Source organism: Miscanthus floridulus, chromosome 8 (assembly GCF_019320115.1).
Source record: "Miscanthus floridulus cultivar M001 chromosome 8, ASM1932011v1, whole genome shotgun sequence".
Lineage (NCBI taxonomy): Eukaryota > Viridiplantae > Streptophyta > Magnoliopsida > Poales > Poaceae > Miscanthus > Miscanthus floridulus.
This window is the reverse complement of record NC_089587.1, coordinates 160,136,137-160,150,220: the sequence shown is the minus strand read 5'-3', so window position 1 is coordinate 160,150,220 and position 14,084 is coordinate 160,136,137. Positions and strand designations below refer to the sequence as shown.

The 14,084-nt window shown below is 47.4% G+C and overlaps 1 protein-coding gene across 7 annotated transcripts in view; it reads right to left on the bottom strand.

Moving 5' to 3' along the window:
* Positions 1 to 9,878, bottom strand: part of LOC136477438 (uncharacterized) — a 29,432-nt gene extending 19,554 nt beyond the window's left edge. For 5 of the 7 annotated variants that reach the window (XR_010764013.1, XR_010764014.1, XR_010764017.1 and 2 more), the window contains exons 1-2: positions 9,492 to 9,878; positions 9,363 to 9,427 (exon numbers count right to left, since the gene is read on the bottom strand). Coding sequence is in view for 2 of the 7 variants with exons in the window: in XM_066475600.1 (XP_066331697.1) it covers positions 9,363 to 9,427; positions 9,492 to 9,819 (393 nt within the window). In the remaining 5 variants the exon portion in view is untranslated. The remainder of the gene's footprint in view (positions 1 to 9,362; positions 9,428 to 9,491) is intronic. The other 2 variants (XR_010764016.1, XM_066475601.1) reach the window with 1 other exon arrangement.
* Between the last annotated feature and the right edge of the window lie 4,206 nt (positions 9,879 to 14,084).

Genomic DNA, 14,084 nt, shown 5'->3' with positions numbered 1-14,084 from the left:
TCAAATTTTACTAAACAACTTGGAAAATTCCAAAAACCAACTTTGTACAACTCAACAAGATCTACAATTTTGCTTTAAGGCTCAACCCCAAAATGTGCTTAGATTTTGAAATGAGTTTTCAGGGTAGAATTTAAATGCTGAAAATAATGGTTTTCTCGAAAATTCAAATCCAAACCAAAATTTGAACTTGATTCAAACAATTCAATTCAACACTCATAACATAAATGTAAACTTGTTTTAGTGAATGCATATTAAAGTTTGCAATATGACCAATGCCTTGCAATGCATATGATGACATGTCCTGTTTTTAGTATTTAAACACCCGGGGTGTTACAATCCTTCCCCCTAAAAGAAATCTCGCCCCGAGATTCAAAGCCATAGGGTAGTAATGGAAAAGGAAATGTGTCACGAGAACACATACAAAATCTGTCCATAAAACAGCTGAGGTCCCTTTACAAAACACAACTTGTAACAACCGAGCTTAGCTAACATTACTCTATATTGATGCAAGAAACTCTGGAAATTTTTCTAGCAAGTAATCTTCGGATTCCCAAGTAGCTTCTTCTTCTAAATGTTGATTCCATTGTATCTTGTAGAACTTGATTGTCCTTCTTCGAGTAACACGATCTTTCTAATCCAAAACTCGGATAGGATATTCAGAATAAGTCAAATCTGGTTCAAGTTCCACTCCTTCAACCTCAACATTCTGCTCGAGCACTCGGAGACACTTCTTCAATTGAGAAACATGGAACACATCATGCACAGCTGCGAGATGTTCTGGTAATTTCAAGCGATATGCCACTTTTCCATACCTCTCCAAAATTTGAAATGGTCCAATATATCGAGGTGCCAACTTGCCTTTAACACCAAAATGGGTAACTCCCTTCATTGGTGATACTTTCAGATATACAAAATCTCCTTTGTTAAACACCAATGGTCTACGTCGTCTATCCGCATAACTCTTTTGTCGGGATTGAGCTATCTTCAAATTACTTTGTATTTGCTTAACCTTGTCTTCTGTTTCTTTCACAAGGTCAACCCCAAAGAATCTTCTTTCTCCAGGCTTAGACCAACTCACCGATGTTCTGCATCTACGACCATAGAGTGCTTCAAATGGAGCCATTCTAATGCTTTCCTGATAACTATTGTTGTATGAGAACTCGGCCAAAGGTAAGCATTCGTCCCACTTATTGGAATAGTTAAGGACACAACACCTTAACATATCTTTAAGCACTTGATTGACTCTTTTAGTTTGTCCATCAGTCTACGGATGATAAGCTGTACTATACAGTAGTTTGGTACCCAATGAAGAATGCAACTATTTCAAAAAGTTGGAGACAAACTATGTACCCCTATCGGACATAATAGTCTTGGGTACTCCATGGAGACTCATAATTCGCTCTAAATACATCTTGGCATACCGTATAGTGGGATATGTATTCTGAACTGGAAGAAAATGTGCTGACTTGGTTAGTCGATCTACAATAACCCATATTGAGTCAAATCCCTTTGATGTCTTGGGTAGACCAACAATAAAGTCCATACTTATGTCCTCCCACTTCCAAGATGGAACAGGTAATGGTTGTAATTTACCAGCAGACCTCAAATGTATAGCTTTCACCTTTTGACAAGTATCACACTTTGCTATGTATCTAGCAATCTCTATTTTCATCTTAGTCCACCAAAATCTTTGTTTCAAGTCATGGTACATCTTGTTACTTCCCGGATGGATAGATAACCTAGTAGCATGTGCCTCCTCTAGAATTGACTGCCGCAACTCAGGAACCTTTGGTACCACCAGACGATCCTTGAACCATAACACACCTTCATCATCACTTTAATTGATCATTACTAATTCTTCAGGATCTTCTTCTTCTTCTTCCGATTCACTACCATCGGCAAGGATGACACCAGGGTCCATGGCATCAGCTTGGGGTTCATGATTTGGATCTAGGAGATTGCTTAGCCTATGAACTTCCTCATGCAGATAAGTATTATGTTCTTCTAAATCTTCTACATAGAATTCTAGCTCATGAGTTCTAGCTCTAGCTACATTTTCTCTATGCTAGGCTTCATTTCTCCCATCCACCATACGAACTAACATACTCTCACAGTTCCTATGCACGGTGGTGAGACGCATCAATTGATCCTGTAGTTCTCCTACCTGGATAGCATCCAAAGTTCTGTCTCTCATAGCCTATGCTAACTCAGCCGAAAGCCTCTGTATCTCTACCTAGGGATCAGGCCTAGAGCTGCTACTGCTAGCACCGTCATTCCTAGGGGCAAGTTGGTGACGAGGAACTCCTTTAGGTCTAGTGGACTTACGGGGCGTTACCTTGGTGCGAGCCATACTATAGGAAGCAAGATTAATCCAATTAAGACCATTTGATCAAAGTCTAAAGAGTAGCTAGGATGGATTACATTACTCAAACTAGACTCACTACTCAACTCCAGACTCAGAGGGGAAGTAACGAGTGAATTAATCATGATGCATGAATCGTTCTTACGAACAAAATCATCAAAGCTTATAAAGCACATAAACAACATTTGTTTTTATATAGGGCATAATAAGATTACTACTCCACCACACAAAACCTTTTTAATCAAATAAGGAATGGTGAGAAAGAGATAAGATAATTCAGAAGCAATTTGGACTAAATTAACAAGTTAAGTTTAGTCATCCCAAATTGTTTTGAAATTTTTGTAAACCAATACGACAAAGACTTTGTAACGCTCCCGCTCTGATACCATTCTATGGTAGAACCTTCTAAATTATAGGGCCCACATGCACTTGTCACTGTCCGACGGCCTTTGACAACTATGCATATGTTCCTGGTAACTTAAGAAGTCTGTCGGGTGTCCTCGGGATACCCCGAATCATCCATGATTTCCGAGCAGGATCACATTACAGAGTCATTGGAACATTTATTCAAATTTATACATCAGAGTAAAAACAACGGAAGTCTTATGATAACTTATTTTACAAACCAGTGGTTTCAACCTTACAAACTAAGTTCGATAATTAATACAAAACTTAGTAGTGGAGTGGCATTATAACATAATACGAAACACACAATAAAACTGCCCTGCCCAAGGGCGACACATTTACTTCTCATCGTTAGATTGAACAATAGTCATGCAGCACGATCCAAAATAGATCTGCTCACGAGGCTCACCTGCAACAAGGGTCAACGAACCCTGAGTACAAAAGTACTCAACAAGTCTTAACCGAAATAAGAACTGATAAACTCAGGAATGCAGGCTCAGGGATTCAAGGTATGGTTTTAACAATAACCAAAGTTCTTTTGCGTAAAAGCTCTTTAACAAAATTCTTTATTTTGACATTTGAAACTTCATAAATTCATATACAAAGATGACACAATCCGTATTGAGATCATGAAACTTCATACACAACACTTTCTCAAACCACTTCAAGTTTCAGTTATTATCTACGATGATGAACAGAGAAGTGAGTCTCCATAACCGAGGAGCAACGACGATTCAAACCGATTATAAACCCAGCTAGGAATTCCAGACCACACGACATATGCAGGTCCATGACCTACATATACCAACCTACCCTCAGATCCTCTAAATAAGAATGGGTCCGCGCCACCCGAGAATACAGTACTCCACCAATCCAGCCCATTGCCACGTGGGTACATGCTATTCTCGCCATCTCTCCACTCCTAGTGCGCGAGTAGCCATTCTCGTACTAGAATCACCCAGTTAAGGCTTACTAGAGTATGTGGTTAGTACTACAAAGTCTCACCGCACATAGTTCAACAACGGTACGGACCTTAACCGACACAGGTGGAAAGAACCAGCTCACAAGACCTCCATGTCTTGTGTATCTCATATACCGAATCCGCCCGGTCTAGATTTATTACTCCACATGCTCATATCACATGATAACATAAGTAACCAAAGAACCATTTAAAACCTGCAGGTGACAGGTAATCACCCGACTTTGATCTGTCTAAGCATGGCTAAGCATAACTAGACATTTACGACGTAAAACTGGTAACAAGGTAGATACGGAAAAACAATGTTGGTAATGCACCAATTAGGATTTTACTTAACTCTTGATCACTTAATGTAGTATAGAAAAGCAAAAGCGAAATTAATTTGTAAAACATAAGGTAGGGTTGTATGCATCCGGGGCTTGCCTTCGTTGACGGAAAAGTCCGGTTCCTACGACGTTCCACAAGTATTCGATCCGACCTCAACAGATGGATTAACCTCATCCGCAATTTGATTAACTACCACGTGTTTAGCTTCGTTCACTACACGTAGTAACAATGCCATGTTTAACATGATGCGGAATACGAAACATGATGCTCGATGATGGATGCAAAAGTTAACAACTGGAATACAACTTTCCTACATGGTACAGGTATAAGTCAAACTAACTAAACCTTTTCATAACACCTAATTCAATTGCCAAGGATCATTATCAACTAATGACCCAAGGACATCACTCAATCAAAAATTCAAACAAAACCTAAATCACTAAAGGTTACTATTTGCTTTTATGAATTAATTAATTAATTAAGAATTATGAAATAAATCAACTTGTTCCAATTGACCTCAAATTTTTGTAAATGTTCATCACATGATAACTAAGTGGCAAAACAATTTTCATAATTTTTGGATACATAAATAAGCCTAGAAAAATCATGGAAACTCATTTATTAATTAATTGAGCAATTTTTATCACATTCAAAAAGTACTGAAAAAGAACATTTCATATTTTTCTTAAATAATATACATCACAGAGAGGTCACACAAAAATTATCATAATTTTTGGAGCTCTAAATAATTCTACACAAAAATAACAAAAGCATACATTATTCATTCATTTCAGAAAATAGAAAAAATTCCATTTGAACGCTGAGTCACTGACATCGGGTCCCGCCTGTCATCTTCAACCTCCGACTTTGACTCCGGCGACACGCGCACAGACCGGCGATTCCTCGCCGCCGGTGAGAACAACGGCGAAGGCAAAGGCACCACGGTAATCACCACAAGGCGCAACGATTGGTGGCACAACCGAGACCAAACGCGGCCAGAACCGAGCACTACACCGGCCATGGTGGCTCGGCCGAGTAGGACACGGCGGCACCGCGGTGTCAAGCAACTAGAGCTTGCTAGAGCTCTCTAAAACTACTCAAGAAGCAACAGAAGCTCACCACAAGCATGTTAGAACGTGTTGTAGACGATGATCAGCAAGGGTGGCGTCAGACGACGGTGACAGCAACGATGGCGATGGCAAGCTCGACTCCTGGTGACTACAATGGAGGAATGGTTCAATCAAAAGGTCACAGAGGACCATGGTAACATGGTGAAGCAGAAGGGCTACAAATCAAGGACGGATACGCACCGTGGAGCACTGGCCACGGTGAGGCGAACACGACGGCGACGCTGCCGGCCGCGAGGAAGAAAAGCGCGCACAGCAGTTTCCTGATGAAATCAAGCTACAAAAGCAGGTCGGTTGGATGCGCAAGGAGCAGGCGAAGCCATACCGGGCTATAGCTATGACTGGCAAGCACTAAGACGACGGCGCAAGCTCAATGGAATTGGGCGGTGGCGACAGCAAAAGTAGAGGAAGAAGAAAGGAGATGAACGGCGATGGCTCAGGCTAAATAGCACGGCTTAGAAGTAAGGAGAAGCCACGTGGAAGCCTTCACCGCGCCAGCACGACGCCAAAGACAGCCACAACGCGCCTGGAACGCCGAAGAAGATCGCCGGCCATGTAGCTTAGGCGGTGAACACTGTTCATAGTAATTACAGAATTGCCATTCGCTTTCAAAGCCAAATTACTCCCAAATTTGTGTAACAACTCAAAAATCTCCAAAAATAAAAGTTGTTCAAAATCAAAAGTTCTACAACTTTGCTTTTATAACATCCCCTAATTCGGTCTACATTTTGAAATGAAAATTTTAATTAAAAAAGGGGACATTTAAGGAATTTCACCTTTTCAAATTACTTCAAATTTTACTAAACAACTTGGAAAATTCCAAAAACCAACTTTGTACAACTCAACAAGATCTACAATTTTGCTTTAAGGCTCAACTCCAAAATGTTCTTAGATTTTGAAATGAGTTTTCAGGGTAGAATTTAAATGCTAAAAATCAGGGTTTTCTCAAAAATTCAAATCCAAACCAAATTTTGAACTTGATTCAAACAATTCAATTCAATACTCATAACATAAATGTAAACTTGTTTTAGTGAATGCATATTAAAGTTTGCAATATGACCAATGCCTTGCAATGCATATGATGACATGTCCTGTTTTTAGTATTTAAACACCCGGGGTGGTACAACAACACACAGCTCGCGGCGGAGGTGAGTTTCTAGTACTTGTCCTTTACCCTTTGAATCCCTTATCGATTGTTTTTAGCGTGCTTACCTTTCATAGGAGATAAGGAAGATGTCATCCCACCAGTCCCACTTCCTCTGGTCAAAGTACGCCCGGATGGCTGAGCTCGAGCGTCGGGCAGAGTCTGCTTGCCGTGAGTCCCAGGACCGGGCGGCCGAGGCGGCCGTGGCGCGGGTGGAGGGGAAGCGTGTGGAGGAGCGGGTGACTACGGCCGAGCAAGGGCTCGAGGCGGCAAGGGCCCGCCAAGCGGAGACTGAGGCAGAGTTGTGGGCGTCCTTAGCGAACACCGAGGTGGCGCTTCAGGAGGCCTTGACGGCCCTTGATTCGCAGCGTGCCGCCCTAGAGTCAGTGGAGAAAGCCCTAGAGGTGGAGCGGAGGGCCTGGTCGGAGGCGGATCAAGAGGTGCTCGTGCTCCGGGGTCGGGTGATGGAGACAGAGGACGCGAGTGCCCGGCTATGTGAGCAGTTGGCCCAGCTATGCGAGCAGGTGGCTCGGCAAGCAGAGGATCTCTCCACCCTCAAGGCTTCTCACATCGGTATGTACCCTTTTTGTTTTTTGTTGTGTTGGCTTTTCCCTCAGCCTGTTTCTAAGCTCGTTGCTCTTCTCATAGAGCTGGGCGGAAAAGTGGAGGTGCTGGAGCGGGACCTGGAGACGACCAAGGCGACGCTTGGCCGATGTACGGAGGAGCCGGCCAAGTCCCGTGAGGAGCGTCATGCTCTTGAGGGGGATCTTGACCAGATCCGCAATGTTGCCCAGCACGTCGTTTCGGAGATCTTTGGGTCAGCGTCGAGCACCGGCGCACCCGCTGTCCAGCTGGCGGAGGTCCTGGGGGAGGTCCGAGATCTTATCTGATCTAGGCTGTTCTACAGAGTGTCCGGGGTGCTGACCGTGGTGGGGACGCACCATCCGCTCCTAGACTTTGCCACCATATGTAGCGGATATGCCGAAGGCATGAGCATGGCGGACATCCAGTCCATTGGGGAGAGCTTGCTGCCGTACGCGCGATCGGTGGTAGACCAAGTCTCCGTCGAGTGGGTAATGGATGTCCGTCATGAAGACCTGGCCAAAAGCGCACGTGGAGAGGATGCTGCAGAGCTCTCGGATGGCGAGGAGCCTGGGTCGGAGGTGAATGTCGCCCCGGTCTTGGCCGAGCCAGATGCCGTGCCGTCGGGAAGTGAGCAGCTCGCGCCTTCGTCGCTTGCACCATCGTCGGATGTCTCCGGGCTGGTCCAGTAGCATGTAAAAATGATAGTAGTTTAGTGGAAGTAGATAGTTTTAAGTTTGTGGGGGAAGCCCCCATATAAAATGTTCGTGTGCTTAACAGTTATAATGACTGCAATCGGTTTTTTGTTTTTGTAATGGAGTTGCTCTGTTTGGGGAAGCTTGTTCTCTTTCGTTCCTTAGTTCTCCCTTAGCATAATTTTGTTTTCAATTTCTTTCTCTCTCGTACCTGCCTGTTTGTTCCGTGGGCTGCAACTTTACGAGCCCGGGGTGTGGCCCGCGAGGCTCGACCGGTCGTAGCCGTAGGAAAAGGCGGGGTGCGATCAGTCGGAATGTTCTAAAGCAAAGTTACGTAATGTAAAACAAAGGAATGAACTACCCTTTTATTTAGGTAGGAAGGAGTTTCTTTATACAAAAGCAAAAGAGTACTTAAGGTAAAAACAACAACAAAGGGGTAGTAGAGCCCCCTAGTGGAGCCCCCGAGCGCCCCGAGCTGAAAAGTGTTCGGGTCGGGGTGCTCTTATAGGAGCGTTCGCTAAGTAAAGGTAAGACTGAAACTTAGGAAAAGAGTAAAAGACATAGTTGTTCCAAGGTTGTCGGATAGAGCGTCGTCGTCGTTGTCCTTCAGTCGGTAGGCTTCCGGTCGGATCCCCTCGTGCTCCAGTCATCTGGATCCTTGTCCGCTGTGCCCCCTTCTTTGGTCGCTGCCTCCTCGCCCTTTTCCTCCTTTGGCCTACCGACCTACCTCAGCAGGCACTTGAGGAGCTGGCAGTCCTTGTAGAGATGGTTGACGGGATAGTTGTGGTTGGTACATGAGCTCTCCATGAGCTCGTGAAAGTGGCCTGGAGGGTCTTGCTGGGGCTGAATGCCCATGTAATCTGCTGCGGCGGCCAATGCAGAGTTGGTCGGTCGACGGCGATCCTTTCTGTTCTTCTTTCCCCTCTATGTGGAGGGGCCCTCATCTTGATCCTGGCGCTTGGCCTTACCTTTGTCACGGCCCCTGTTGAAGCGCGGCAGAAAAGGCACTTGCTGGGGGTGTTGGACAAAGGTTCGTCGCTCCAGGCTGTCAGGGCTGGAACTCCGGTCGACGCTACGCGTGTCTTGGTTTGGCCTGAGCCGCGCGTAGATAGGCGGTCAGCCTGGGGTGGTCGTCAAGTCAAGATGAGGTGTGGTTGTGGCTTCTTGTGCCACAATCGGTGGTTGTGGCGATGACAGGGTGTAGTGCCCTATCTGCTGCATCCCTGTTCCCCAGACGAGGAGCGAGGTCGCGAGTCGGTGTCGTGATACAGAGCACTCCGCTTGTTGAACGGCGACGGTCTCCAACAGTGCCTGGAGGTTCTGGTGGATTGCTCGTCCACGAGGGTCGTTCGGCTCGGGCAGGTCACACAGGAGCATTGCCGCGGTGGCAACGTTCTGACTAGCCCGAGCGAACGTTCAGATTGGTGGGAAGCAATTAAAATAAATATCTGTTGGAGGTTCGTAGGGTATTACTGCTTGGATATTGGTAAGAGCATTGGAAATAATATTGCCTCACTGGTAATGGAAATAGGACACTTACTAATAGATTCTTAACATTGAATGAGAAGTTATATAAGGATTACAGGTTTGTTCAATTGGCCAGCTCAATCCATGGCATCAGATTGGTGGGAAGCAATTAAAATAAATATCTGTTAGCGGTCCCTAGGGTGTTACTGCTTGGATTTTGGTAAGAGCATTGGAAATAATATTGCTTCAGTGGTAACCGAAATAGGACACTTACTAAAAGATGATGAACCTTTAGGAGGCTGGTATGCTCGTACAAATGCACATGCACTAAATTGGCACCTGCACATAACATAGGAAAATGAGAATAGACATGGAAAAAGGGGAACGCTGCTGGTGTACTGACCGTGTGGAAGCCGCGGATGCAGGAGTGAGCGACGGCGAAGCGATGTGAGGGAACGCTGCTGCTGTGGGGCCGTGGCGCGGCGAGCGAGATGAGCTGATGCCGGGCGGCGTTGCTGCATGGGCGCGCCGTGCCGGTGCCGCTGTAGGAGCGCATGAGGATGAAGGGACCGGGGCTGCGGGGCCTCGCTGCCGCGGCCGAGGCGGGTGGAGCGGGCGAGACGGGTGGAGGCGGTCACGCGCTGCCGATTAGGCGGCCGGCAGCGTCGAAGTGGCGTGGCGGAGTGGCCGTGCCGCAAGCTCCGGCGAGGGCGCTGGCGGGCGACGGTCATCGATGGGGGCGGGCTGGAGGCAGAGCCGTGCGGTTCGGCGGCGGCTGACGAACCGAGATGAGAGCAGGCATGGTGCGCGATGTTCATGTGGGGCGAGGACGGATAGAGGGCCCGAGGTGGGAGCAGGGCCCGTGCGGTGCAGAGGGGTGCGTGGCAGGCATCCGTTGCCTGGAGCCGAGATCGGACGGACATGGAGAAGGAACTGTGGAATGAACAGGGATCTGTGAGGTGAAACCGACAGGACACTATTGGTCAAGGGGAACGATCACCAGGATTAAAGATCTCTATAGATAGATATATAGATAGATATCAATTAAATAAAAATTCACTTGTGTCAAACTTAATAGTATACTCGCAATAGATCCATAGAATGGCCCTGTTTGGCTTACCCCATATATCAGTTTGTTTGACTTTTTTTTCTTCAGCCGGAACAATGTTTTTCTCTCAGAACAATTCAGACGGAACAATGTTTTTAGTCAATTTCAGCCAAGTTTCAGACCAGTGAATGGGGTCAATATTGTTACAAACGGTTAAGGAATAGACAAGAGAGAGAATGATAAGGGTTGCAAAAGATTCAAATGAATATCACGCCAGAGCAAATTTAGAGAGCTCTAGATAAATGATCCATAAACAAATGTGTAAGTGAAAACAATTATTCATTGATCCATCGACAAATTTAGAGAAGTCAAAGGTTGACTTTGTTGACAACAGATTTGATCATTTAACTACCGTCAACACCCACTACTACACAAATGATTTTGCAAGATGGTGCCCTTTTATTAATCGAGACGATCAAAAAATGCAACCGCATTGGAAAATGCTGGACGATTAATGGAGGCAGTTGTTTTTATTTACGGAGGCAGTCAAAAAAATGCCCGCCTCCAAAATTAGATTTATGGAGGCAGGCACCTTAAGACAACCGCCTCAAAAAATAGGGTTTTTTGAGGCAGTTGTTTAAGATGCTCGCCTCCATAAATTCATTTTTGGAGGGCCCGCCTCCGAAAAGGCCGAGGCCCAACAGGCCCAGGTGAGGCCCAATAGCAGTCTTTATATTATTGGTGTTTCGAGTTACCAACTAGTAAATTTCTAGTATTGCGCGTCTGGCTTGGATGATGTGCTTAGAGGACACGAGGTTTATACTGGTTCGGGTAGAAAGTCCCTACGTCCAACTCATCGCTGCTGCTCGTGTTACTAGCACTAAAAGTTTATCGTATGGGTTACAAACAAGCGAGAGAGGGACATGTCACAAGTCTCTGATATGTGTGTGCTCCTAAGACGTGTTAGGACGTGTGTTTTGATGTCTACAGCCATGTAGTGTGGTGAACCATCGTCCCCCCTCCTAGGGCATCCTGCTTTCCCTTTTATAGACGAAGGGGAAGAGCAGGTTACACGAAGAGAAAGAGGGAGAAGAGCCAAGGAGAGAAAGGCTTCCAGGACCGCCGGGCCTTTCTTCTCCTTTATGCGGGTCCCACTGACACTACAGATGGTGTCAGGGATGGCTCCATGCCAGGCCCCTGTTCGCCGCTGATGCGATGCCCCGGCGTTGTCAGCGGGTCGTGATGTCCCATTCCGTCCCAGTGAGCGACGTGGCGAACTAGTGTGCTGGTCAGCGGCCATACAGGGAGTAGGCAGCATAGTGACCACACATCCATCACTGTTGGTGATGTGAGTTCCCTAGAGTGACTTGTCGCGGGCACGGGTCATGTTGAGATGTGCCCACTCCCTACACGATATAAGAAGTTTGATCTTGGGTTGTACTTTTCTGACCCGTATTGGTTGGCGGTGGTATAGGCTTCCGTTAGGAGCCGCGCCTTAGGGGTCAGGCGAGGCGAAGCCCCCGACCCAGAGGCCGAGCGAGACAGGGCCCCTGACCCAGAAGTCGGGCGAGGCGGAGCAAGCGCACCTAGCGGTTCGTTGGAGCTATAGTCGCGCTCTTAACTACTTGGATGAATCAATATTGATGACCATTAGCTCCTTCTCTTCAGGTACCCTAGTATTTGTCCCCGATAGTAGCCCCCGAGCCCGCGTAGGAGTAGAATACTCCTTCGTAAGCTTTTTCGAACGGAAGGACTCTAAGGGCCTTGGCCTTCTTTTATCGCCCACGGTGTATCCTAGGGACAACGATCCCCTTTCATCATGATCGGCCCCTTGGGGATATAGCCATGAGATTTGGTGGGTCAAAAAAGGCCTTTCTTGATTTTGACCCCTATGGGGGTCTGTCATTCTACGACCGCGTGTTCGGTCTCCTTGCGAGTCCAACTTTCCTCGAGCCCTCACCCATAGCAAGGGTCCAGTCGAGGGTCGGCTCATATTTGTGATCGTCTTCCCTCAAGCATTATTTCCGATAAAAATGGAGGGGGTGAGTCGTGCCATGATTTTCCTCTATGGACGAATCATGGTGCTTGGTGAGCTGTTAATGGGCTAGTTCAAGTGGGGCCTCGGCATCCCGTTTGTGGGGTTCCAGCTTGGGTTAGCTGGTGACCGACTCTAGATTCTTAGTGGTCAATCCATATAGTTCTTGGGTCCATTCGACCAATCCTAAGCGCTCTCTGCCTTTCTTCGAGGAAAAACCATGGATCGTATCCGGCCGAGACTTGAACGTGGGCCAGGATGCCCACGGTGCTCATGCACCCAGGTACTAGCCGCTAGCGGGCCCATCCCTTTCCACCCCTCACTCTAAAGGTGCCCAAAGCAGTTGTCAAACCCCTTGGTGGGCCAACCTTCGAACTCTTGGGCTAGATGGGTCATAGGAGCATTTTCAGCTCAGTATCCCTCTTACCTATGATGGGTCGTGGCTCGTTCGGGGAGGCAAAACATCCAGCGCATTTTTTAAGGGGACAGCCATAGGTTGCGTGCACACGCCCCGCCATGAGATGTGGTGATAGGTCATGGCAGGCGCGGAGATCTAGCCAGGTGGTTGGTTTCCTCGCACCCATCGCCCCTATAAAACCAAAGGGTTAGCCCTCCGTGTTTCATACGTTCGCCTACATCCTTACCTCCGCAGCCACACCACCACTGCCAACGCTTAGGTTTCCTGCCTCCGTATCTCCGCCGCCGTTGAGCTCGCATCCATCCACCCCCACCTCCAATGGATTCGTGGTGCCGTTCTGACATCACCTTCCAGCGCATGGAGGGCCTCATCCATTGTAGTCTTCTTCGTGCATGGACCTCAGCCAAGGAGTGGTTGTTGCCCGGCAATGAGGATTCGCCGTCGCCGCTCGATGGCTATGTGGTGCCATTCACCCACTTCCATGAGCGTGGGCTCGCGACCCTCGCCCATAAATTCCTCTGAGGGCTGTTGTACTTCTACAAGATCAAGATGTAGCATCTCAATCCCAACGGGATCCAGCACATGGCGGCGTTCATCGTGCTGTGTGAAGGATTCCTGGGGATCAGCCCCACTTCAACTTATGGAGGTATTTCTGCGCCGTCAACCTATAGAAGAAGAGGGAGAAGGGCGTTAGGCAGGAGCTACACATGTCGATGGGGTGCACCGGCATCCAACTTTAGAATAATCGAGTCAGCGAGTACCCATCCATGCAACTCTTGATGTCTAACAAGGGGTGGCACTCACAGTGGTTCTACCTCAAGAATGACGCCGCCGCCCCTCTGTAGTGGAGGAAGTGGGGCATCCCAGAGAAGGACAAGAAGAAGATCTGAGATCACATCGATGTCATCCACATCCTGAAGGAGAACGACCTAAAAGGGTCGGACATCATTGGGGCTTACCATGCGAGGAGGGTGGCACTGTTGATGACATGCGCGCTCTCGCTATACACGATGGTGCTCGAGGCGTCGTTCGACGGAATGACGCTCGCCAAGGGAACACTCCCCAACTCCAAGGTCACACAACACATCAAGGAGGTGATGGAGCCTTTGTGGGATGTCCTAGGTGCCACCCTCGACTTAGTCTACCCGGTGTCGGGGCATCCTCCGATGCGGCCGGAGCCAAGCTACGTTGTCTTCGTAAGTTTCCCTTTATCTTGACTTCTCTTCAATTGATTTTCTGACCCCTTGAGACTAACTTTGAGAGAGGCAGGACTAGCCGAGGGACCTCATCCTCATGGATCACCCAGCGCTGCTGTCAAGGGATTCGACCATGAGGGCGGTGAATCACACCGAGGGCGAGCGGCTGAGAAAGGCGAAGGAGGATAAGAAGAGGAAGAAGCAATAGAAGCTGTGGCGCATGGGAACAAGGGGAGGATACTGACAACAATGATGATGATGACAATGGTGATGATGATGAGGTGATGGAGGAAGAAGAA